The sequence below is a fragment of the Neolamprologus brichardi genome, chromosome 18 (genome assembly GCF_056152115.1).
Source record: "Neolamprologus brichardi isolate AB-2024 chromosome 18, ASM5615211v1, whole genome shotgun sequence".
NCBI classification, from domain to species: domain Eukaryota; kingdom Metazoa; phylum Chordata; class Actinopteri; order Cichliformes; family Cichlidae; genus Neolamprologus; species Neolamprologus brichardi.
The window spans coordinates 28,539,576-28,564,534 of record NC_142121.1 but is presented as its reverse complement, the minus strand read 5'-3'; the positions used below and the strand labels follow the sequence as shown (position 1 = coordinate 28,564,534).

The following is a 24,959-nucleotide window of genomic DNA, read 5'->3' as shown; positions in this document are numbered from 1 at the left end:
CAACACAAAGCCGACAGGGCAGAAAGATTTAAGACAACTCTTATTAGTGTCAAATTCAAAGTGTTGCAAACTGGTCCAGGAATTCCCTGGAACTTTTGGATTTTGCATATCCTTCTTCTATTAAGTGTCATAGCACTCGTTTGAATTAGCCGTGGAAAACAACTTTTAACCAGCAAGACAGAACAGGACTAATAATTAATAAGTCAAGTAAGCCTATTGAGTTGGTGAACAGATAAACCAGCCTATAAAAAGAGCTCTTTTGAAACCACTTGAACAAGAATGTCCCCTGAAGTGAACCCTAAATGTTCCCATTTAGTGACTGTTGGTTGTGTAATATTGTTCTGCCAAGCATCGTGACTCATTGGCTTTTATTGCTGTTTAATTTTAAGATTGTAATGCCATTTTTTTTTATTAGCGGCTGCTTTTTTTACATGTCCATAAACATGTTTCCCTGTCCAGCTGGGTTTGACCCGTGTTCCCGGTTCATATTTCATGCTTTATAAAAGTTTTTAAAGACATGGGTGTGCAGGCCATTGTGGTGGGTGAGCACAACATGTGAGCCTATTTTCAGATCCGAGACTACAGGCTGCTTGGCTTTAATGTGTTGTTGTGGATACAACAACTGGCTATTTCTTCAAATGCATCCCCATCATTTTACATCTCTGCAACCCCCTCCTCAGGGATGGTTTTCCTTAAAAGGATGCTGCTCTCCATCTATACCAGTGATTACAGGGTGCAGGGACTGGTGTCTTTGTTGAGAAGAGATTTTTTTAAATTACAAAAACATACAGTTCAAGCACTTTTGTGTGGAAAGAATGTACATTTCTCTGTGTTTAAAAAAAAAAAAGGTTGTGCGGGTAGGGGGCTGGTTGGGTGGCTGGAAAAAATAACTTGGAAATTTGGACCCATTCCATCCCAGTTCATCTCCTCCTCCCCTTCCTTCCCTCTATTTCTCTCTCCATCTCCGTCTGGCTTTCAGAAATGTGTTTCTCGTTGTCTGTCCCCATGCCTATAACTTTCAACACGCTCGGCTGGCATATTCTTCATGCTCGAAAACCACTCAAAACAAAACGGAAATCCATCTTTTTTATTCCCCCTCCCAACAATGATTGTATCACAGAGTCATACTGAAGTTTAATCAACAGCCAAATGAGAAAAACGTATAAAACAAATTTCCATACGTGTAAGCACACTTGGAGAATGATTGTCGCGTACAGTGCAGGAAATTAGTCCTATTTTCTTCAGGATCATTTACTATTTCCCTCAGGACACCTGGCCCCTTTCACTGTAATGATAACTTAATTATACACATAAATTATCCTTTCTGGTCTTCTGCACTCAAAGTACTTTAACATGCAGTATACAGGTCATTTTAAGTGTAGGGATTAAAAATAAAATCGCCACTCTTTCCATGTAATCAAACGTATAAACTCCAACTCATTAATGTGTTGCTCTTTCACATCTGGAAGTGAATACAGAGCCCAGATAAATCTATAACGTAGTAACAAAATATCTTTTCCAGCTACCAGCAACTATAGCAAGTTAAATGCCGTATACGTGTGTTTCCTCCAGACGTTTATGTTGGCGAGGTAGGACGAGCTGCATTAAGAGCCTGTGATGCTAACCGTGGGAATGAAATCACGGCCGCTGAAGTTCCTTTATGATGTGGCTTCTCTGCTCCATGAAGTCATATACTAATAAGAAAACATTGTGGTTTCTTAATCAGAGAGACAGCTACCATTATTTTAGTGAAAAACGTAGGCATATACTCTTAATTCACCTTCTCGGTCATACACATTAGGTGGTTAAAGGAGCAGTATGGCTTCCTATGAGCAGTCATATAGGAATATAAATCTGTAAATCCGTCTATGTTTGAGTCAGCTATGATATCAAAAGGAGAACAAGCAGAATCTGTGTCTTTTATAGCAGAGAGTTCAGGTCACTGTCTGACGATTGGTAAACTCCATCTTCAAGCTAGGCTCAATGTAGACGGAGTCAAGCTTGCCCTGGCCTACATAGCTGCCCCTTGACCAGCCTGGCTTATGCATTCTTCTCAATCTATGGGCCTGATCAGCATGCGGACAGACTTCATCGAGTAGAAACCTCCGCCATAGTCGGCCCAGAAGATACCGTCTTGGTATTTGCTACGGTAGACACCTCCGTTGTACCAGACACCGTTGAGATTGGTTTGGCCACATCCGTTGTACCACCAGCCTCCTTTATGGAAATGGGCACAATTACCTGCGAATGGGAAACAGAAGAATTGGTTATCTTATTTGTTATTCTTCTCAGTGAGGTAATTGGCACTGCCCTAAAGGAAGCATTACTATAATTTTAAAAAATTATAAGTTTTTTTTCCCTTTTTGTTCTGTTTTTGTCCTTTTGTTATCTTGAGATTAGCGTTCTGTGTTGTGTATACACATATAACATAACATTGTATTGTATTGTGTTATCTTATACGTCTGTCAATAATGATGGATAGAAAAAGTATTTCTAGCGATGGAACCCAGTCTTTATTTTTTCTATCAAGTGAGAAAAATTGACTGTGATAGTAAAGCTTTTCTGAAAGCGACAAATATAGGACACCACGTGCTCATACAGTAGCCATGCCTTAAATCATACATTGCTTTCTAGTCTATTTTACAGTAATTGTAACCATATTTATGAAATGAGCATCTTGCTGTGATAAACAATATTTGAAACAAAGTATTGAGACCATAAACTAAATTAGGTGAAAATGTTTACTAAGGTAACTTTGTAAACTTGTAATCAGCTGCATTGCCCCCAATTAGAAAGAATGCAAGTGTAAAGTACAGTTTTTTAGACCCATCCCATCTTTTACATATACCACTGATATAAACAAACTTGGCCTCGTGTCACAGTGTGTTCCCTTTTGAATCTGTTAGTCGATTCTGATATGTTTTGACCAATCAAGTAGGACCACTTAGACTGCAGATTCCAATAATTTAATGGTCTCAATTATTCAAAGAGAAAATGTATATTTCAACACTTCAGAGAAGACTATGTGTGACAATCACACAGTATTATTTACCTGAGAAAGCATCTTTGTCTCGATCCAGAGTAGTGAACTGTTTGCCGTTGTGGCTGCTCAGAGAATCCCCAGCATTGCCCTGGTAGGTGCCCAGCCTCAGGCGGTAGCCTTCGCTCTCTGGCTCCAAGTGGAAGCTGCTGTACTGAGCGTAAACCTTCTTGCCCATCCAGTCCTCCAGCTCCACTAGCAGCTTGTAGTCCCCCTGCCTTCCGAGGCCGTAGATGCCTTCTAGGCCGAGCCAGTACTCTCCGTCTATGTTGCCAAAGCCGCTCTGAGTCAAAGGAAGATTAAAAGGAAAGTTACAACAAAGATCACAGAAAACAATGTACACTGTTTGTTCTGCGGTTACCCGTGGAGTTTAGAAACATGAGGATTATTTAGGAAAATAAAAAGGAGTTGTCGGCGATGATGAGTGACTGTCAGGGGAACAAATGAGAAAGGTCTTTCTCATGACATGATTCTGCAAAAAAGTGAAAATTAAAAAGGAAAAATAAATACATTGAGATATACGGATACCATCCTGCATTTGAAATTCCTGAGGAAGACATGCTGTAGAGTTTATGCTGGAAAAGCCATCTGTCTTCAAAATCCTCCTTCATTGCTCCTACCCCACAGCAATGATCTCTTGGATCATTGCTAATAGTGAAACTGGCCTGGCCACTTGTGTTGAAAAACCACCAGCCATCTATGTCTGGCTACATGCCGCCAGAACACTTCACGTGGTAAAAGAGGTTGAGGTTTGTGATTGCGGATTAGTTCGGGGAGCCAGCAAATGATGAATGATGTAGGCTTTGAGTTTGAGGCCTCCTCTGTGGTGTGTGTATGTGTGTGGTGGCTTTGTGGGAGAGTACAGAGGTAAATCAATGTTGGAAATTGCAATTTAGACTCCAGCCTTGACCTGGTTGAATGGAACTCCAGATTGTAGAGGCTGCCAGCAATGATGTACTCAATCTCAGTCTCACTGTGCTTTGATGAGGGGGCTCTATATAGTGTGGTGTAGTACTAACCATCCACCCAGGAAGGTGCTGTAGTAGAAGCAGTTTGGAAAGAATTTGGCTTCAGCTGAGCTGTGGAACATACCTTCCTAGTGGGACAGCTAATGTTTCATAATGGGAAAATAAAAAAGGATCTCCAACAAATGGTGCTGCTGACAGGGCATTATACCTTACAGTAAGTGGATACATGAAGATTCAGGCTCAGGGAATTGTTTCAAACACCCCAGTGGTTCCTCTAGATGGAACGTATAACAGCACATTGTTATCTCTGGATAGGCCAAGTATTTATTTGACAGCACTTTTAAAAGAAGAAAAGAGGGGGAAAGAGATGTGGCAGAGGAAGTGCAAAAGTCATCACCTTGTAGTTTTCCCAGTTCCTGAAGAAGTTAACTGAACCATCCCTTCTGCTCTGGATGACAGTCCAGCCGCCGTTGTCTATGTCCTGTTCACACCAGGCCTGCACTGGCCTCTCAGCTTCATCTGGTCTGATTAGGTACATGCCACTAGTGCTGTAGCCAGCCTCCTGTGCTGCAAGACAGTCTCTGAATGGGCCTGAGGGAAAAGAGAATAAGAGAGGATACAGTTGATAAAAGTAAGAGAGAACTAGAAAATCTAGCTCTATCAAGAAAGTAGAGAGCTGGAAAAACATTCTACATTTTTGTAGGAAATAATCATCAGATTTACTAAAAACACATTTGTATATGCTTAGAAAAATCAAAGAGCTGAGAAAAAAAATCTGAAGGTGAGGTTTGTTAGGCTTTTTGAATTGTTAAGGAAACGGATGCTAGGCTAGTTAGCTTTTACCAGTACTGTTTGCTATTAGGTTCAGCCAGTAACTTATTTATGCTACATAAGAAACTGAATTGGACTTTAGAGCATCCAGTTCTTTTTTCCAATGCACAAAAATTAGAAAAAAAACAAACAAAACAAAAACAAAACCCAAAAGAAATCAAATTTGCTTCAGCTTAGATTAACAAACTATCCTCAAGTTAGCCTAACCTAGCTAAGATGTAGTTAGCGTGGACTACTTTTTGTATAGGCCAACAGGGACCTTGCACTCCCTTAATCCGTGCTATCAGTAAAAACTGTTCTGTTGAGTTTATGAATACTGAATACAACATGATGCTCATTTTGTAAGTATGGCCCTGTTTGATATTGACAAGATTGCAAAGTGTAAATGCTCAGCTTGAGGCTTTAAAAGGACTTCACAAATCACTGGGTAACATTGCAGGCTACTCCTCTCTTTTTTTATCCTGTTTTGTAGGTAAGTGGTTTCAAATGTTACATTTTCACAAAGCACACTTCTCTAGAGAACAAAAGGTCAATTTTGACCAAACCTATCATCCGACCGCAATTGGGTTTCATAGGGCAGATTAAATTAGAGCACTGAGACAATGAGTTTACATTACAAGGAACGAAATGTCTGACAGAAAATGAAATATGCGGGAAAAAACAGTAAACACGGAAAAAAAAGTCACACAAGCACGCAGAGTAATATAAAACACATGTATTGTAGGTCTGCAAAGTTAACTACAGAGTAGTAGAAGAAAATTGGCCTATTAAGTCACTATAATAAGAAATAACTTTCCCTCATTTGAAGTAATAAAAAAGTAGATATCTTATTAACCTTTCTTTAATAATGTCTGCCCTTTCTCAAGCTAATTTAACATTCTCATTGTAAATTTTTTCATTGTTAGCAGGTGTAGAAGTGAGTTTACAGAAAGGATGAGGAAGTCGCTCACATTATGATAATAAGGTAAAGGTATAGTCCATTCACTTATATAACAGAATTACCTCTACTTTGTGGTTTGGACGGCGCCTGTAATGCCAGCCTGAGTTTTGTCTGCACTTCACATGCAGTTGCAGTTTTATGAAGGATCTTTTGCACACAGCTGCACTGAAGTTCAACACACTCTATTATTCTTGGGTGAAGGTAATTGAACTATCTGAGGGAGATCTGTTGATGAGCAAAATCTCACTGCATAGGACTTTCTTTGTTCTACTTTAGGTTGCATGCCTCTATTCAGACATTAGCGCATTTTTATTTCCATCCTGGTTTGTGTTCCTTCTGTTGAGGTGCGAGCTGAATTTACAAAATCTTTAACCTTTAGAAGTTGGGACACTGGCCCACCTGCAGCTGTGTTCAAAATTTTGGATGATTATTTTGTTGTGGTTGGCCTGTGAAGGCTGCTCTACATTTTACCATGACTGTGTTGGATATTTGGGACTGAAGCAGGGATTAAATGAATGGATTTGTGGATGGATGAGTAACTCTCTAACCTTCTGCGCTGAAGTTTCTCTGTGGAGGTTTCTGGGCTTCCAGGGTACCGCTTGTGGGTGACGGACCGGAACGAGAGCCTCGTTCCCGTGCAAACCTCTGGATTTCATTGGTGAAACGTGGCACATTGACTGGAATGTTCTCAGGCACCACCTGCACCAGTGGAGGTCCAAGAGGCGGATGCTCATGCCTACGACTATACACCTGCATACAGCGCTCTTCCAGTGCTCCTATAACCACTGACTGGTTATTCACTATGGCTGACAGGGCTGCATATTTGGCCTCCAGTTCCCTGTAACGGGATGCCAGGCGCAGCGACTCGGTGGTGGCGTTGAGGATCCGTGTCTCCAGCTGAGCCAGCTCCAGCGAGTTGTCCCTCTTCCGGATGATCTCATGAAGCAGCTGCATGTAGAGTTGGGTCACTCGGGAGTTCATGTTTCTGCTCTCTTTCCTCAACAGCTTCATCTCATTCACCAAGTTGCCATCGACGTCCACCACCAGCTTCAAAGTTTCCATCTCCCGACGCTGCTTAGACAGCAGGTCGCGCACCGAGGCCACATCCAGGCGTGTCACTCGATCCTTGTCGGTCGAATAACCACGGGTGGCACAGATGGGGCCTGTGATCTTCTGCTCGGGGACCAGGAAGGTGTAAGAGCACTTTTTGTTTTCTCCATTGGCCTCTGGGGCCCTTCTTATCCGGGAGAGGATGGGGTTCTTGGTAAAGGCTTGACTCTTGCTCCAGAGGGACAGACCAAGCAGAATAAATACGGTCCACATTCCAGGTCCCATGGTGTTTCCTCTATGCGTTATCAAAAAAACATACAGATCTATGAAAAGGAAAGAGAAACGCATTGCATACATAAGGAATTAGGTTGGTGTTATTCTAGAGTTTTCCATGAAAACACCATATTTGACCTGCAGCTCCTTGCAAATTCCCTGCCACAGATCTGGACATCAGTGGGTACCTGCTTCTAAAAGGACTTTGGTAGCATCAAAATAAACTGACATCACTAGAGTTGGTTCAGATATTTATCTTTGTCACTCATCTCTTTCCATTTGATCATCTTTCTAACAGGCAGACTACAAGAAAACTAAAGTTTTGCAGAGGCTCTCTTTTCTCCTTTGAATCTGTTTAATCCAGTGCGGCTGCAAAACTTAGTCAAAAAGCACCAATAACTAAATAGTTTTTACAAAAGTGAAAATTGAGATACACCTGTTTTCACGTACTAAGCTGTTTGTTCATCAGAAGGAATCTGTGTATTTAAAATCTCCTATTCTAAATACATTCCCTCGTGAGTTCTCTTTCTTACCACATTTGTATCAGGTGTCTGGGCGGGTGTGAACAAGTGCTGAGATCTGTTTTTAATATTTCAGTAGACCTCATGGCTCAGACCTTCTGCAAATCTCCCCTATAGTCTTTCACCATACCGGCACCAGTTTATGTGGATAAAACAGAAGAATCTGACAAAAGATTTAACTCCAAGTGAAAAAATTAAATTAAATTAAAATATATTTGAGAGAAAACTGTGTTACTGTGGCCATGGAGGATGCTGAATATGCTATCTAATAGGGAAGCATCCAGCGGCAGTCTACGTTTCATGAGGTGCAGACATTTTTAGTCTGGTAATGAGCAAAGAAAGCAGCAGGTGGTAGTCATTGGGCTTCTCTGACTCACTTTAACTTCTGCCATTTCTTCCTGGCTGCTAGAAAGCAGATACATTTGAGTTTTGGTGACAAATAAAATAAATTGGCGTGTTTGATGAAGAGCAGAGTTAAAAAAAAAAAAAAAGGGGGGGGGGGGGGATTCCTGGGTTATGAGTAATGTTTTCCGGAGTCTATTTTTGGGAAGAAAGCTGGTGTTTTGATCTTATTGGTTTTGACAGCGCAACGAAAAGAAGCAGGGGTGGGCGCATGCAAAGTGAAAGATCCCTCCTTCTCATATTCAGTAACATGGCTTGGCTCTGGAAGTGGAGCAACAACAGTGTCAGGCTGACTTTGGCAGTCAAGCCAAATCCAACCAGAAGGCAGTCTGGTGGATGAGTTGAAGCTGAACCTTCAGCTGACACTTCTGACAGGCGCACGATATGAACTGCATCACGCTGATGCTCTGAAACACATCTGCTGAGGATTTTTACAGATGCCCACGAAGGCAGAAATTAATGATCGCGAGGCAGAGACAGCAGGGGCATTGAATCATTTCTGTGGCCTTAACTTGATGTTTAGTTGCATTGAAGAGCCCTGACCACAGTAAACGGGACCGATCCCAGAGCATTACCTAAGCTCAGAATGCTCCCGTAGCAGAATAGTACCCTTTTATCATCCTTGCAGGGAAAAAAAACATGCTCGCCTCAAGGGAAAGTTTTTTGTGTTCTCATGAAGCACAAAGACTCATTGATAGAAATAAAGCTTTGGCTTGTTTTAGCTTTTACATATGGAACTAGCTTCTGTTTATTTGGCATAGATCACAAACCATATGATGGGAAAGGAAAAGGCACTTTAATGAAAGTGGCCCATGTGTCGGGCTTCAATAACACCTTGGCACAGGCAGTCAGTTATCATTACTCAGAGAGTGCATTTTTCCTGTCTTTCTGTAGTCACCGGTCATCCCTCCCTTCAATAGCTAAGGCTCAGCAATTGGCCCATCTGTATGTCTCCAACACCACAATATGAATCTCACAGACTCTGGTCTGACAGGAGTGACAGTGTTTACATAGAGGCTCCGCAGCCGCAGCTGTGAATCTCATCTGCAGTTATTACCACCAGGTTTCTCTCTGTCGTTCACACCCTGCTGGTCTTCATCAACTCGGCCACAGCATTCATTTTTCTCTCCCTCTTTTTTTCACTTATTAAAAGGGTATTTTCACCTCGACGTTCCTTGGTCAGAGCCAGACCTGACCAGATCCAGCCACCTCATCTATATTAATACAGTCCTTTGCAACCAGACGGGTCAAACTTTGCGGTGGCTGGTTTTCCCCAGCGGAGAAGGGAACTAGGAGGACTCTGCCAAATGGCCCACTAACTCTAAGTGGCACCACTGTGTGCTGGTAAGCTCCTCGATTAAAGGATTTTCTTTTATATATCTGTGAACACAGCATATGAGTCCCTACGGTCCCATCAAACTGGTTATACCAACATACAGAATATATTATTGCAAATCACATATCCCTCCTTTTTATCCCACTCAAACTTTGTTGTGGCTTTTGCTCGGAGCCAGCAGATTTCTTTCAGGATTAGACCACAAGTTATTCAGACGGTGCCACTGATTAAGTCTGTCTGCTAAAGAGACAACATTAAACATGAGCATTAAACATGGTGAATGGGGCCAAATGGTTCACATTAGACATATTTCCTTTAGGAGATTAACAGTCCTTCCACAGATCCTTCTAAAGCCATCGGAAGAAGAAGGTTTATACTCAGTACATTGCATTTAATTCTGTGTTTTGCATTCATCAAAGATCTACAGATTCAATAATGCGCATATAGTTCAAAAATACACATACTGTCACATCAGTTTCTGAAACTTCACATGCCACTCTGAGATCTTAAAACAGGCAAAAGTCTAACCTGTGTCAGTGAGATCAATCAGTGGTCCAAGAGCTGCAGGTAGAACCCAGCTCGGTGTCTCACGCGTGCCTCCTCTGATGGTTCTCCATTCCCATCTCCTCACTCCCAGTCTCCCTCTGACTTTGCTCTCATTGAGATTAACGGCCTGCACACTATGCTATGGCACCAGCAGAAACTGTCAACTGGAAGAGGACACTGGAGGGTGGTCCATATACAGAACGAGAGGGGCTGATGGTGTGATTTTTTTTTTCCTCCTGTAGTCTGAGTAGAGGCTTTGGCCCTGCCTTCCTCCTCTGATGTCAGTTTGGGGATAAGACTCCTCCTAATATAAAGTTTCACCACAAAGTGATGAATGCACTTGGCTGTGAGTCAGTTACTGGTGAAGGCACATGCAAAAAACAATCTTTCTGCCATCTTTTAAATCCTAACAAGATCTGGTTTGCAGGGTTAGTCGGTCTCCTACACATGCAACATGCCAGTCAGGCTTGAAAGCTGATGGACTTTTTCCTTTTCTCCCTCTCACTCACATATTCATCTGTCAGTTTCATTCACCTAACTACTTCTCACAGTCTGCTTACTCCACGCAAATCTGTTTCCTATCAACTCAAATCTAATGACTGAGTGATTCTGGCGATCCAGTAGCTCTAGCATAATAATACGAGGTCTGTTTTTTGGATGCGAGTGCTTCTCTCATGTTTACTCCCTATATGGGATGTGTGTTCCTCCAGAGGCAATCCAAGAGCTATTGGCAGCTGTGCTTATTTGGTATGAGGATAATATGCACAGGGCTTTGCAAACAAAAAAGAACGCCCCTCAGCTAAATGTTTTGGACCGGAGAGGAAGCACAGGCTTTGAAGCGTGGGGATTCTCTGTGTGGGGAGGCATACTTCAGCATGTGGGAGGACAGTATTGTTTCTGAGCAATCAAGACAGGATTCATATTGTAGAAATGTGTCTGTGTAGAAGTGTGTGGGTGCTCATGTGTGACGCACACATGTGTGAGGGCATATGTTTGTTTGTGCGTGATCGACATAGTGAGTCTCACTGCAGTGGGTGAAACTGAAAAATTACAGCAAACAGGAATGAAAAATCTTTATTTTTAAAAATGTTTTTGAAATCTGAAAATCTGAAAAGGAAAAAGCTTTTTTAATAATTTTTTTTTTTAAATCTTTAATTTGTAAATAAATTGTTTTAGCCTTGGTAATACCAGATTTCTGAGCAAGTAAAATCATATCAGTGAATAAAACTAAATAATTCTAAATTTGTTCATTATTTTGAAATAATTTTGCAGTAAGCCTGAAGACATCAAAGTGACTTTGCTACTTTTCAAAATAAAAATAATTATTCAAATATATTATGAAAACAGACATTACTCTTTGAGCAAAATGCTCCTCATAATTTTCCCGTTTCTCTGAGTTAACATGATGTTTTACTACAGACTCCACAGCGGTTACCAAACTTTTTCTAACACGTGCCATTTCAGAAGCTGAAAAAATGTCCTGCAGAATCAATAATTTAAGACCCATATTCCATTATTATTATCAACCTTTAACAATAAAACATGGTAAGCATAATAACATCTGCAAACTCTTTTAAACTCTAAACAAATCACCTGGTCTTCCATGCTCCACCTGAAGTGGCTCACTGCTCAAATTTCTGAAAACCAAGTATATGTAAAGTATATATTCTGGAGGCACATAATGGAGTTTCATCCTTTGTATCTGTGGATAATTTCTGTGAAAGTTCACTTTGAACTTCGAGACTTAAGCTGTCACTGTGGTAAAAAATAAAATCCACCCCTCTCTGTGAGCCCCTCCTTGTGGCCGAACTACTCTACTACCACCCAGTTTCACCTTCGCAAATACCATAGTTGTACCAGTTTATTCTGAATGAAGATATGAAGATGCATGAAAGCAGATACACTTTCTTTTTTTTAAAAAAAAGTGCAAAAACACAATAACAAAAATCCCAGATAAACTAAAAGAATATATTTCTTAATGAGTCTGCGGAGTAAAAGAACTGACAAACTCCACAAAAATATCCATATTTATTTTTTATCAGAATTAGTACCTGGTTTATGTGTTTGTGTGTAAGCATATGCTTTGTGGCTATGTAAATGTGGAAGGCTGTATTCAGTCCAAAAAGTAATAGATAGCTATTTTATATTATTTACATGTTCATATTCCTATTCAGCAAGAAAAATGAGAGGCACTTTGGGTTGCCCCAAGACCTAAAGAAGGTAAGGGGGAAATACTGGTCTAGTGGAAAGTTGGAGAATACATATGTGATGAAATCAAAGGGAGAGGGAAAAATATATATATATATTATTTTTTAAGACCCAGTCCACAGTAATCGTAACATTTAAAGTCACCATCCAAGTCTCACTATTTAGAATCTATGCAATACCTCCAAAGACACTTCTCTAAGCTTGTAATTGATACAGCGTTTAATCCCCTACAATCACAGACACTGCGCCAAGCCCTCGGTGACGTCATGCGGCTTGACCAATCACAAGCTGGACATTGACAGTTGACACTTGTGGTTTGACGTCTGGCGAAAAACTGTAGCGACTTTAATCTAAACAGAGGAGCGTTTGATTAGCTGTCATTTGTTTAAAGGGAAGGAAATGAATAAATAACCAGAGTAACATGGTTTAAAAAGCAGGTGAACGAAGTGTTGCTGTTACTTTTTTCATTTTTCCTGCGGACTTCTCACTTTCAAGCATGGTGAGTTTGACCCCATTCCCTTCCATGTAATGTCGCCAGGGTTTTATTTTCGTGCACATCGACTCTGTGACAAGCACTCGGCTGTTGTGTAGAGCCGTGGAAGCAACAGTTGTTATTGTCCACTTTGCCCTCCAGAAAGCGGTGGGGTCGAGGCGATTTAAACAGGCTTTGCTCCTGAGCGGAGACTCATCTGTGGCGGATAAAATTAGACTAAGGTTAGAGATCCGTGTCTCTGTAGATCCGCTGAGGCCTGAGGAAGACCACACAGACAACTGGAGGGTCTATGTAGGCTTAAATGAAATTAGAATAAACTGAAACCTCTTAATATGACATTTACATCACAGAATTATGAATTATAACATATAATAAAACTTGCACTGTTGTATTTTGGCCAGATCACATGGAATAATATCTAAAGTTTTTCCTCTAATTTGAGTCAGTGAGATTTCTTTGAAGTGAGTATATGAGCATATACTTCTTCTGTGGCGTGTGTGATTATTGTGATACATGGTGATGTTGTTGCAGGATGCAGAGGGCCCCCCGATGCTTTGTGACCTCTGCTTGGCTCAGGTGTGCCAGAGCTTGAGCTCTCTGTGCAGCATGCGAGCAGACGGCTCCATGAGCCTCATCTGGGCCCCGGTCTTCCCGCAGGAGACTGCTGACCAGCTTCTGAATCACATGGCAGCTAAAGGTAGGTCAGAAAATAAAACAGCTCTGCAAACATCAATTTTCTACCGCTACTGAGTGGTCGCAGTTGTTTGGCAAACTGAAGGAAAGAAAAATTATTCCAAAGCATTGAAGGTGAAATGATTTATTAGCTCGCAGTAAACAGGGGTTTCAGTTTGTTATATTGCAAGAGTAGGAAAGGTATATTCCACAAACATAAATATGGCTTAACCGATGCTTCTTTTTCCTACAATATCCCTATGTTTGTTTCTTCCCATAAGAGATACTGAATGACACAACTGTTGGGATTTTCCGAAACTGCAAAGAACTCCGTCTGCGCCGAGCCTCCATTCAGAGCTGTCCACTGTCTGCAGAAGCTTTCCGCCTGGCTCTTTGCCCTCACCGGCTCCTGGAACTAGATGCCTCCTGGGTCTCTGGTGGTCTTACTGGGGCTGACATTGTCTCAGGCTTGGCCTCCAACCCAGAATGCAGATCCAGCCTGCAGAGGTTGTCCCTCAACGGTTTACGTATGGACTGGGAGTCTTTAGAGGCAAATGGTGGGATCCATGTTGGCTTCAGCTCCTTGCGGGGCCTTAGAATGCTAAACCTTGCCAACACAGACCTAAATGATGCTGCCCTTGAGGATATCTGCAATCTCCCTCAACTGGAGACGCTGGATATTTCTTGCAGTGCTATCTCAAAGCTCACTGCACTTCTTGAGTGCAAAAACACCCTGAGGTCCCTTATTGCCCACAGGCAGCAGCACCTGGATATGTCCCCTGCCCAGCTGCTCTTTGTCTTTAGCCAGCTTCATGCTCTCAAGCATCTGGACTTTTCAGAGGACCACTTCTCTGTAGATGACAGTGATGGAAGAGATGGAGATGAGACAGTGCGGCAGCTTCTGGAGGGGAGTCCCCAGGTCCTCCCATCACTAGTTTCTTTAGATATCTCTGGTCGGAAGAGAATCAGTGAAGCTGCAATCAGAAGCTTTGTGGAATCCAGAAGTGGACTGGTCTTTTTGGGCCTGCTAGCCACTGGGGTTAGCTCCTGTGACTTCTTTTCTACACAGAAAAGCCTAAAAGTAAGAATCTTTTACTACCCAGGGAATGCAATGGTAGAAATACAAGCCTGATTACTGCACAAGCTTCTCATTTATTTTTGACTTGAGGCTCTGTTTGTACTCTTTCTGAATTTTCCCACTGCATATCCTCTCTCTGTAATGCTGCTGAATGTGTGTCCAGGTAACAGGAGAGGCCGATGAGAATCAGGTGTGTGAGGCACTCAGAAGGTACAGAGACCGCGAGTGTTTCATACGAGAGGCCCTTGTCCATCTCTACAGTCTAACCACTGACACTGACAAACCACAGCCAGACGTGCTGAAGGTGTTGTGGTCTGCATTGCTTCCCGACATGTCTTTAGTTAACCTGTGGAATGATTTGTTTGATTGGGTGGTAACAGAAAATCAGTTGGCTATTTTGTTCAGTTTAGGAGAAGCAAAAACTTACCATAAGTAAGATTTTACTGTAGTATCTCCCTTTGTTCTCCATTGTATGAGATCTTTTCCCTTGTTCATTAATTTCTTTTTTAAAAACAGTACTGTCACTGAAACTAGCATTTCCTTTTTTTTTAACTAAGACCTTGCCAAGAGAAACAGCATATGCAGAGACCAATGCAAACATCCACACCATATCTCAAAGTACATGATTTATTGAAATAAAGAAAAAAATAATATGAATAATCTTTTTTTCCTCAAAAATCTTTGGTTCTTTGGTGTTTTAAACCACTTTCCTAATTTACAGCTTTAATGTCCTGTGAATTGTGGATATTGAAGAGAAGAGGTGGTGAGGCAGTTTAAATTACAGCCTTGATGTTAAATAGTACAGTTCAACTGTACAGATGAATTGGTTGAATAGAGCTGAGAATTGAACAAAAGAACATGCAGATTGGATATTGCTTTCATTACTTTTTCAAAAACACATACTTGTGTAATAATGATCTACAAAATGATTCCCAAATGAGGTACAGTACCACAGAGAGTACTTCTGCAAGATCCTTAAGTATAGCAAAATTAGCACAACTGCTAACACTGACCTAAAAAAAAACTGAATCAAAGAATTTGGTACAAAATTATATCATTAATATAAAAATTAGCTAATTGTATGTAAGCTATTTTAATTTTTTTGCTAAACCAAAGCGATAAAGAGTTGAAATGTAGGAGCTAGCTAAAAGTTTTAGTAATATCTGTATAATATTTTGGTGAAGTGTTACAGTTAAACTATAGGCTAACGTGGTTGAGTAAAATAAATTAGCTACATGAAATTCTTGATGCAAAGTTATGAAGTATTTAAATATGGCTAGCAGTTATATTCGTAGCTAGTGTGTAGCTAGCTACGATTAGCCACTTGTGTTAGCTAGTCTTATTAGCTATTTATTTATCATTTTAGAGCTAGCTAAAGTTATGAATAAAAATTAATAAATAGTTTTGAAAAAAGTAACAGGTAAACTGTAAGTTAAGATTATGAATTGAAAGTTTAAATTGCAATGTAAATGTATGGATTAATAGGTAATATTTTTAGCTATCAGTATAAATGAAATTGGTAGCTAAAGGACAAACGTAAAGTTATTGGTCACTAAGTGTCAAGTGAAATGAATAGTTGTTACAATGAGTCGAACTCATAGTAGTGAATGGTTGACATTGTGAACTTATAGTGATGATGGTTAAAACAATTAGCTGATTTAGTTTATTGTTCAGTTTAAAATAAGTGCAAATGAACATAGATTGGTGCCTTTTTTTATTTATTTATTTTTATAAAAGATAGTGACAGTGCTCTGACTATATTTCAGATAAAAAATGTTGGGCACCACTAATATAATGGATATTTTGTTGTCCTATAGCTGGTGGTGAGTGGTATGCAGAGGCACCCCACCTCCTTGCACATCCACCTGGTCGCCACAGCGTGTGTGTTCAACCTGACCACTCAGGACTTGGCACAGGCCATGCCCATCAGCTTGCTCAGCTCTACTGTCACCCAACTGTTAAACACCATGAAGAATTTCCCCAACCACCAGCAGGTCAGGAGTATGCTCAGTGCCTCGAAGGCTTTCCCTCAGGATGTGGCATGTGCTCTACTTGCCTTTGGGTTCACTACTAATATTAGGTGTTTTAGGAGTTTAAAAACTTGGCGTCTCTCCTGGGATAGAAACTTGTTTTCCACAAAAGGTTTTTGTATTAATCTTCTGGTGAGAGTGTGTGTATGTGTGTGCACGCCAAAATTTCAGACTTATGATATCAACTTTTCCTCATTTTGCCTTCCCTACCTGCTGCCAGGTCATAGCCTCCTTTCCACTAGCAGTGTGTGCTTCCCAGCAAGCATGGGTCAAAGTTGAAAGATGCTGAACCCGCAAATGCTCCTTAGCTGTGCATTTGCTTTGCGCAGCAGCAAAGTGCTGTTGCGTGGTGCAAGCTATTGAAGATAATGGATGCACTGAAAAACCATTATTTCAGGTAATGGATGGATTTCAGTGCATGCCCCATCCTTTGTGAAAGCCACCATCAGATTTTAGAATCATAATATCATGTAGTTGTATACCAGCAAAAGGTGGCACTCAATGGTTTTGTTCTAGCTGAGTTGCTATTCACCAGAATCCAACTTAATTCCTGACAGAATTAAGACCTAATCCTGACTGTAGTTGTAGTTGCTCTATAATACCCCATACTTCAATTCATGAAGTGTTACCGTCTCTCCAGGTGCAAAAGAACTGTCTGCTGGCCCTCTGCAGTGACTACATCCTCCAGGAGGTTCCTTTTGACAAGTTAGTTTACTTTCCGTCAGTCGTAATATGATCTTTGAGTCCATTGGTCTGGCAGTAGCCAAAATAATCAGTGCACGCATAGAGTGGCACTGTAGTGTTTTTCCATCAGATTGGAATCCAGCTGAGTTGTGTTTTTTTTCTGAACTGTAACTGCCAAAAGAAATAGTTCTTCCAGATGTTAAACCAAAGCAGTGAACTTTTCACAAGGTTTTGCTGTGCATCACTGGTGTATTTTTGTAATACTGTGTTCCTTATATCCACGCTGCTATCGTGCTTCAGGTATTTAGCGGCAATGCTGGTGATTAACTGGCTGAGCAGCCACGAGGATCCGACCCTGCAGAGGATGGCTGTGGCTGTCATCTCCATTCTGGTGGCCAAGGTCAAGACTTTTCTCGCTCGCTGTGCATTAGTCTGCTGCTGGAAAATAGTGGTGGCACCTTTTAATCCTACCTGTTGAGAGCTAACCCTTTGACACTTATTTCAGCGAGCGGCTTTATGCTTTCATTTAGTCCAGTTAAATGTGGACAATTTTCCTGTGGGATAAAAGTACCCTCTTGTTTTAGACTGACATTTAGAAGAATGGATAAAAAACCCTTAAAAGAAGCACTCATCCATTTGTTTTTATGTGCAGTTGTCCACAGAGGAGATGGCACAATTCAGCAAGGATATCTTTATAATGAAGGTACATTAAGGCTCTCAGGGTACCGGCTTATCACGGGTTTATTTCTAATTCTCTCCCTGTGTTTTTCTTTCCCTCACCGTCTTTCTCACCTGTCAATTTACAGTTACTTAATGCATACTCGTCTCTACTCGATGCCCTTGTCATTCCATCGCTTAATGCACGCCTACGCCTCAATTTGCTCTTTCTCTGCTTCTCAGTCACTTCATCTTGCTCTCCACACTTAGTTATCCTCTTTTGCTCTATGTCTAAAGCTACACATTAGTATGTTCCCGCTATGTGTACAATAGTTCTCCTATATATTTATTTATTCTACAAAAAAAGTAATCTCCCATTTTCTCTCCCCCTCTGTGCTTTTCCACGATCTCATATTTCCTCTTCTTGTTGTCTCTGTTAACAGCAGCTGCTGGCTATTGTGCAGCAGAAAGCCATGGTTGGAGTTGTCGACTCCACTCTGAAGTTTGCCCTGAGTGCTCTGTGGAACCTGACGGATGAAATGCCAGTAGCAGCGCGCAATTTCATTGAGTGCCGGGGCTTGGAGCTGTACGAGGAGGTTCTGGAGGTAAAGGAGACCAGAAAATATAACAATAGACACACGGATTAAAAATGAACCCTCACAAAGAGAGACGTTCACATAAGAGTGTATGTTTCCTCTCATGCTGTTCCCTTTTGCTTTGCAGTCCTACTACGCTGAACCTTCTATTCAGCAGAAAGTTCTTGGCCTTCTGGTGGGTAGTGTATATACTTTTAAATGAAGTCATCTGTAGGCAGCCGTAATCATACACAAAACAGTTCCTGTGTTATGCTTGCCTTTTATATTATGTTTTTGCAGTCACTGCTATAATTGGTCTCCCTGAATTGCAGAACAACATTGCTGAGGTGGAGGAGTTGCAGGCTGATCTGATGGAGGAGGACCTTTTGGAGCACATTCTCAGTCTCCTGCAGGACTCTCAGGTGGATGTGGGGGTTCGCTACTTTGCAGGGGGAATACTGGCGCACCTTGCTTCCAGACCAGATGCCTGGACCCTGGAAAATGAGTTGCGCAGCACCGTACTGAACCAGCTGGTGTGTGTTTTGAATGCTGCTTTTCACGTAAGATCTACCACATTTTGTGAATATGCCTTTCTGTCTCGGCAGCACGATTCCATCATGACGTGGACCCATCTTGAGAGGGAGATGGTGTCTTACAGGTGAGAGAAAAGCAAAGACAGAACAGAAATCTGTAAAGAGAGAATAAAACTAGTCTGAGATTGACATCAGACATGAGCTACATGCTGAATAACACTTTATTTAAACACTTTCCCATTAATTAGGTTACACATGTTACATTCTCTTTAGATCACTCAGCATTTGCACAGTTTTCACCAGTTCAATCAGTGGAACACAAGCCTGATCTTAAACACCATGGACAGTTCCTTTTAACAGTTTTGACCTCTCAGCCTGAAACTCTTGGGCATTAACTGGGTTAACCAGGTGGGCAGCAGTGATGACAACCAACTTGATGATAACATGAGAAAAGGTTCTCTGATAGCTTTGAATATCAGCGGCCTTGACCTCATGATTAAGGTAAGACTTCAAGGTCAGAGGTCAAGTTTAGTGAACATAGTAGCTTGAGAAGGAGGTCATGTAGGATCTTTTAAACCATGCTTATAGGTATATTTACTCAGGAAGGATATCGTATAGGCTTCTCATATGACAGCACAGCTGCATCTACTGACAATCTCTGATACTTTTGGATTTTGCAACTTTAATATAATTTATGCATTGTTTTCTCAATGGTGCAGCTATACCAACACCACTGTTTCAGCGTTTTAGATAAAATGACTTTTCCCCATTTGGCATTCATTACATTTTCTTAGTGATAATAACCCTTCTGCTGTAGCTGTATGGATTTTCCAGCCAGGGCACAATTTGATAGCTGAAGTCTTAAAAGATGACCTAGTAATTATGTGTTATAAAACTTGTCTTTCCACTAGATTTGTGGCAGCTAAAGATTCGACTGCCAGGAGCCTGAGGGGTATCACTGGCACTTGCCAGTTTGGTTTTGTTGTTGTTTGTTTCTTTTTTTTCTGCTGAGTTATACCCAGAATTCTACCACAATTGCTACAGAAAGCTCAGACATCACAAGAAAACGTCCTAAATATGATTGAGAATCATTTCTGCATCACCATAGCTCACATACTCAGCTGGATTGCATCTGGGACAAACATAAACTGGGTTATTTGATGTCCATGTTTCAGGTCGTTCCATCCTTTTTGCCCTCTGCTTCAAACTTGTCAGCCCGCAGGCGTGCAGCTGTGGGCAGTCTGGGCCATACATCTGGTCTGCACTCAAAACAGTAAGACACACATACAAACACAGCTGTAGGGATCCAAGGACGGTTACACTATCGGCGTGATGGGTTGATCTGAAACAATTGTTTTATTCATGCTAAAATATGATCATATTTTATAGGCTGTTTGGTTTATTAATAGTCTTGAGCTCTCTCCCACTTTCATCTTTTTATCGCTTCTCCTCTCCTCAATCCATCCAGCTTCACACTACAGCAGCATGCTGGAGAAGGAAGGCCTGACTGAACTTCTGAAAGCTTTGGCTGCACATCCCAGCACACACAGTGACATTAAAGGACTATCAGACAGCATCTTGAGCATGGTTGAGCAATATCAGATTCATGCGGGAGCGTTCAACAATCAGACGGAACCTCAAAGCTCTTGACAGAAGTGTTAAAAAAAGAATTTTACTTGATTTGCTATCTTTGACCTATATCTGAAATATGCTAGATATATAGTTGCAGAGAAAGCAGAGGCAGTATCAAGGTGCAGACACTTAATGCTAATCATCTGGAAACATATTTAATAGAATAAACCACATAATGCATAATATTTATTTCATATGGACAGTGTATTTGCTTGATGTAAAAAGTTATTTGTTTTATCTATTTTTTAAACTGTTTACTTACTTTGAAACCAGAGTTGTTGTTTACAGAGCGAATGTTCTACTTTGACATGTGCACTGTTTTTAGTCTACATTGATAATGGGCTGAACAGCAAAGAAGCTTAATAAAAGGAACTACAGCTAAAAATGGATTGACTTAAGGTTTTAATTTCAAAACCTGTCACTAGGGGGTGCTTTAGTACTGTATTTTTGGGACTGTTTTGCCCTTAACATGTATTTGTGTAAATTATTTAGGCACTAAATGTACGGATTCCAGGTCATCATCATGTGATAAGTGGCTAGGTACCAGCAGGCTTAACCTGCTGTTTATCTGTTTTTCTCTCCTCTTTCTATTTTTCTGTTCTCTCGCACACTCTCGCTCTCTCTGAAGCTGAATTCATTATGTTTTATGTAATACAGCCGGAAGACAGAACTGCTTGTAGGCATCGAGAGTGTCTATTATAAATTGTTCTATTAATAATTCCTTTTGAGAAGTAAATTTAAAAAGCTCACGTGAATATTTGACTATTACCAGGCTGCTCAACTTTAAGTGTCAATTTGCTTCGATTCATCTGTTTAAAAAAAATCCCAGCAGGAATTTAAAAGTATTTATTAAAAATAATATAATGTTGTGATTCAGCCAGGTTTCTCATTTCTTTGGAAGTGGTGAGTTATTCTGTACGCTTGAAAACAGGAACCAGATCTGATCCGGAGGCAGCATTTAACACAGACTCGCCTTCTAAACTTTAAACTCACAGTGGCAGCCCTGTGGGATTAAAAGTTTAAGTGCCAACAGCCAGAGAGGTGTGAAGTCCAAGTCATGAGAAGGGTGGAAAAACAGCACTTCCTTCGAGGGTTTTTATTACAGTTGTGCTGTTACTCTATAGCGTATGAACTCCACTTCCACACAGGAAAAGATGGCGTGTGATGAGGTAAAGTGACTGGAGAGAACCGAGCCGAAGGACAACAGCGCTGTGCACTGTTACAGGTCTAAAGTTTCTTTCTGTTGCTCGAGGAACTTATCAATATTTAAGTGACATGAGGAAGAAGCAGACAGAAGGATATCAAACGGACAAAAGCAAGGGGGGAAACATGGAAATAGTTTGTAAAAAAGAAGAAGAAAAAAGCTGAGACAGGGCTAACGAAAGTCTAATTTGGTTAATTAACAAGAAGTCAGTAAGATGATTATGTATAAAGAGAGCTTCCTAAAGTGACTGATTATCTTTACTATTTGTAAGAAGTAAAGACGGAAAGGGGTTCATGGCTCGTGCTTGATTCACGAGTCATGACTTTGTGAAATCATTTGGAGGTTTCTTTTAAAAAGAAATTAACAGAAGTCAAAAGCCACAATTGAATGACTGTATTCACTGGGCTGACTGAATTAAAAATGGGCGTGATTCTGTCAGGCAAAATTAGTGTATGTGATATATTATTGATGGTAGACTATAGTGTTTGCTAGATGTCAAGTGTTGGAATACAGAAATTCTGGAGTTTCAAAATTGACCCAGGTGTCTCTGAAGATTCGAGCCCAAGATTCTTCATTCAGGTGTCAAAGTTATGGAGCTAATACTGATTCAACTTGAAGACTATTGACTGTTTACTTTGAAAGTACAGGAACACAGTACCTTTTGGGCATGCCAACCTTTGTCCTTGACCCTCACTTGATCCCTGAAACGCCTTCCCTGTGTCTCTCAGTTGCTTTCACCTCCAGCCTCATAATGTGCCTGGACTCCTATCCTTGAGTGTCTTCAGAATCAGAATCAGAATCAGAATACTTTATTAATCCCGAAGGAAATTAGGGTTACAGCAGGCAGCACGCTAATGGCGCATGCGCACTTACAAAGGAACCTTCTGACCAACTTTACACAAACATCACATTGGGGACACATGTCAGAAAGGTAGGCTGATAGGAAAAAAACAACGAAAATACATAACATGAGGTAAGAGGAGGAGAAAAAAAACTACATTCAGACTGAGCTCCTAGTGGGAGAACAGTTTGATAACAGAAAAAACACCTCAGCACAAAAAGCACATGACTATCAATACACCATAGAAACACAAGACAAGCAACAGGGGCGGGTAAGGGTAAGAGAGAGCCGGTGTAGACAGCGCATCTGGTCCTGCAGCATGTCTGCACTGGCCCAGTTGACTGCCATCTTCCCCGGTAGGGCACAAGCATCTTGTCTTGTGCAAAGATGTCCAAGAGGTGTTTTTTGATGTGAAAATGCACACACATACAGTGCAAGCAATCCTGAAGGTCACTACATTATTTCATTTGCTCCAAAGATTGAAGTATTAAAGCAAAAAATTTGCAAGACTGTCAGTGCTAGAAGCCGTTAATGTACAGTATATGAATTAGATATGAAGCTTTTTTGTATTAAGCTAAGCTTAACTCATTGTTGGTATTTATCAGACAGCAAGAAAGTATTCTGTTCAGAGAAAGAGAGAAGGGTGGAGATTGGCAAAAAGCTAGAAATAGGTACGTCAATAGGGAAAATGGCAGGTGCAGATATTTCTGGCCATATGACCAAAATATATAAGAGACAAATAAAGCAAGGGAGGGATAAAGAGACATTTAAGAGATAAGAGGAACAGAGCCAGTCAAATGAAAATTAAAGTCCCTTTCATGCCAGTTGTATGTGCAAAAAATACCACAGACCAGTTTGCAAAGTGCCTGTCTCAGTCTGAAATACCATTGTGCTGCTTTTGAGTTGGAGCTTAGTGTGAGTAAGCATCTCGTTATCTCACTTGTGCAGCCAGCTCCGTTGGATTAAAACAACTGTGCACTGGTCCGGGTGCCCAGAATACACAAATGTAAAATGCAACACATCTCCAGCTGCGAATGTCTGCGTGTTCACTTGTGTGCGACGGTCTCTGCAGTGCATATGTGCCTATTGGCTTTACAGGTTTTTGACTTGGAAGCTAATTAGACACCGACTAGCCTTCTATGTACCCACAGAGCAAGAGCGGAAGAAAACACGTTTCAAGAAAAGAAGAGGAGGAGAGGAGACGTCTAAGAAGGCGAAACAAAAAAAAGAAGAAAAAAAACACTTCTCCAGGCAGAACTGTGACGCACAAAAGGACACACCATCTCCTCTCCAATGACCTTTTATTGCTGGGGAAGGATACAGAGTTGGCAGGCCCCTGAGCCTGTGTGGAAATACAGTGTGTAACAGCAGCAGGACCATCCTCCTCTTTGCCAAGTGAAGGCAATCAATCAATAGCCTCTTTCCAAGGAAGGGATAAGTAGAAGTTGTCAATATTGAGTCCAATAGAATATATACTGCAATAGAATATATACTATATACTGCATGTGACAGAAATCAAATCAAACAGTAATGTTATTTTGCAACAAATCCCACGACACAAATAATTTGCTTTGAGAATGTACTGAGATCACAATGGAGGAAATGAGGGAAAACCAGTGTTTGCAGATCCTGATCCTTGTTCCTTGCTTCTGTGGTCAGAAAGTAACTCGGAGTATAAAACAAGAACCCTCGTTAGCCTTCGTGTGTTCACAAATGCATGCAAAAGAAATGCATTTCAGTTTATATACGTTAAAGTATTTTCTTTACAGGCGTACAGCATGTATCGCAGATTTGTCTCAGCAGACATTAATTTGGGTCTGATTAATGATGAAATTCTCACGTAACAGCTGTAACACTGACACCAGATTTCCACCCTTCCGCGGAAATATCCCCCTCATCTCCAAGTTCAGTTTAAGTCATTCCACTATTCCATGACTAAAGGATTAATTTCCAATTTGATGTGTGTGTGTGCATGACTGTGTGTAAGAGAGCATGTTTGTAAGTAGATGTGTCAGAGGGCTATTACGGTCGGTTAGAGCCGGTCTTACTTCATGTCACATCTCCCATCTGCAGGCATTTTTACATTGGCCCGTTTGCCTCCAGCTCAGTGGGTGCACACAATGGTGCAAAAAATATGAGCAGGAAGCAGGGCTGCAGGAGCTTCTGCGTCCAGTAGCTGTGTGCATTTCTTTGTCTATTTACTGAACTGGCTCGCAGTCACAGCTGTAACGTGACCATATCCAGTTGGGCGCATCTCTGTCCTGGAGCACATCCTGACCACTGCCTCAGCTTGGCTTTTGAATGATGGGATATGAAAATGAAAACAAACATCCCTTCGCAAGCACTACAGCTGCCTTAGGCACTGCTATTATTTCAAAGCCACAGTTCAACATCTTGGGAAATGTGCTCTTGCTACTTGCTAACTTGCCAATGGTCAGATCAAAT

The 24,959-nt window shown here is 41.0% G+C and overlaps 2 protein-coding genes across 2 annotated transcripts; one reads left to right on the top strand and one right to left on the bottom strand.

The window, feature by feature from the left end:
- Window positions 1-1,049: 1,049 nt before the first annotated feature.
- LOC102792943 (angiopoietin-related protein 1-like) lies at window positions 1,050-10,110 on the bottom strand. The gene is made up of 5 exons (XM_006786920.3): window positions 9,890-10,110; window positions 6,328-7,152; window positions 4,406-4,599; window positions 3,053-3,323; window positions 1,050-2,241 (listed from the first exon to the last, which is right to left on the bottom strand). The coding sequence occupies exons 2-5, from the start codon at window positions 7,112-7,114 to the stop codon at window positions 2,054-2,056; spliced, it is 1,440 nt and encodes a 479-aa protein (XP_006786983.2). The 5' UTR covers window positions 7,115-7,152; window positions 9,890-10,110; the 3' UTR covers window positions 1,050-2,053.
- Window positions 9,342-21,281, top strand: LOC102793245 (protein zyg-11 homolog). Its single transcript, XM_087831625.1, has 14 exons — window positions 9,342-9,369; window positions 13,140-13,305; window positions 13,562-14,361; window positions 14,522-14,662; window positions 16,176-16,352; window positions 17,029-17,093; window positions 17,373-17,472; window positions 17,725-17,775; window positions 18,173-18,334; window positions 18,453-18,500; window positions 18,637-18,837; window positions 18,910-18,962; window positions 20,013-20,110; window positions 20,306-21,281. The coding sequence occupies exons 2-14, from the start codon at window positions 13,158-13,160 to the stop codon at window positions 20,485-20,487; spliced, it is 2,226 nt and encodes a 741-aa protein (XP_087687751.1). The 5' UTR covers window positions 9,342-9,369; window positions 13,140-13,157; the 3' UTR covers window positions 20,488-21,281.
- Window positions 21,282-24,959: the final 3,678 nt, after the last annotated feature.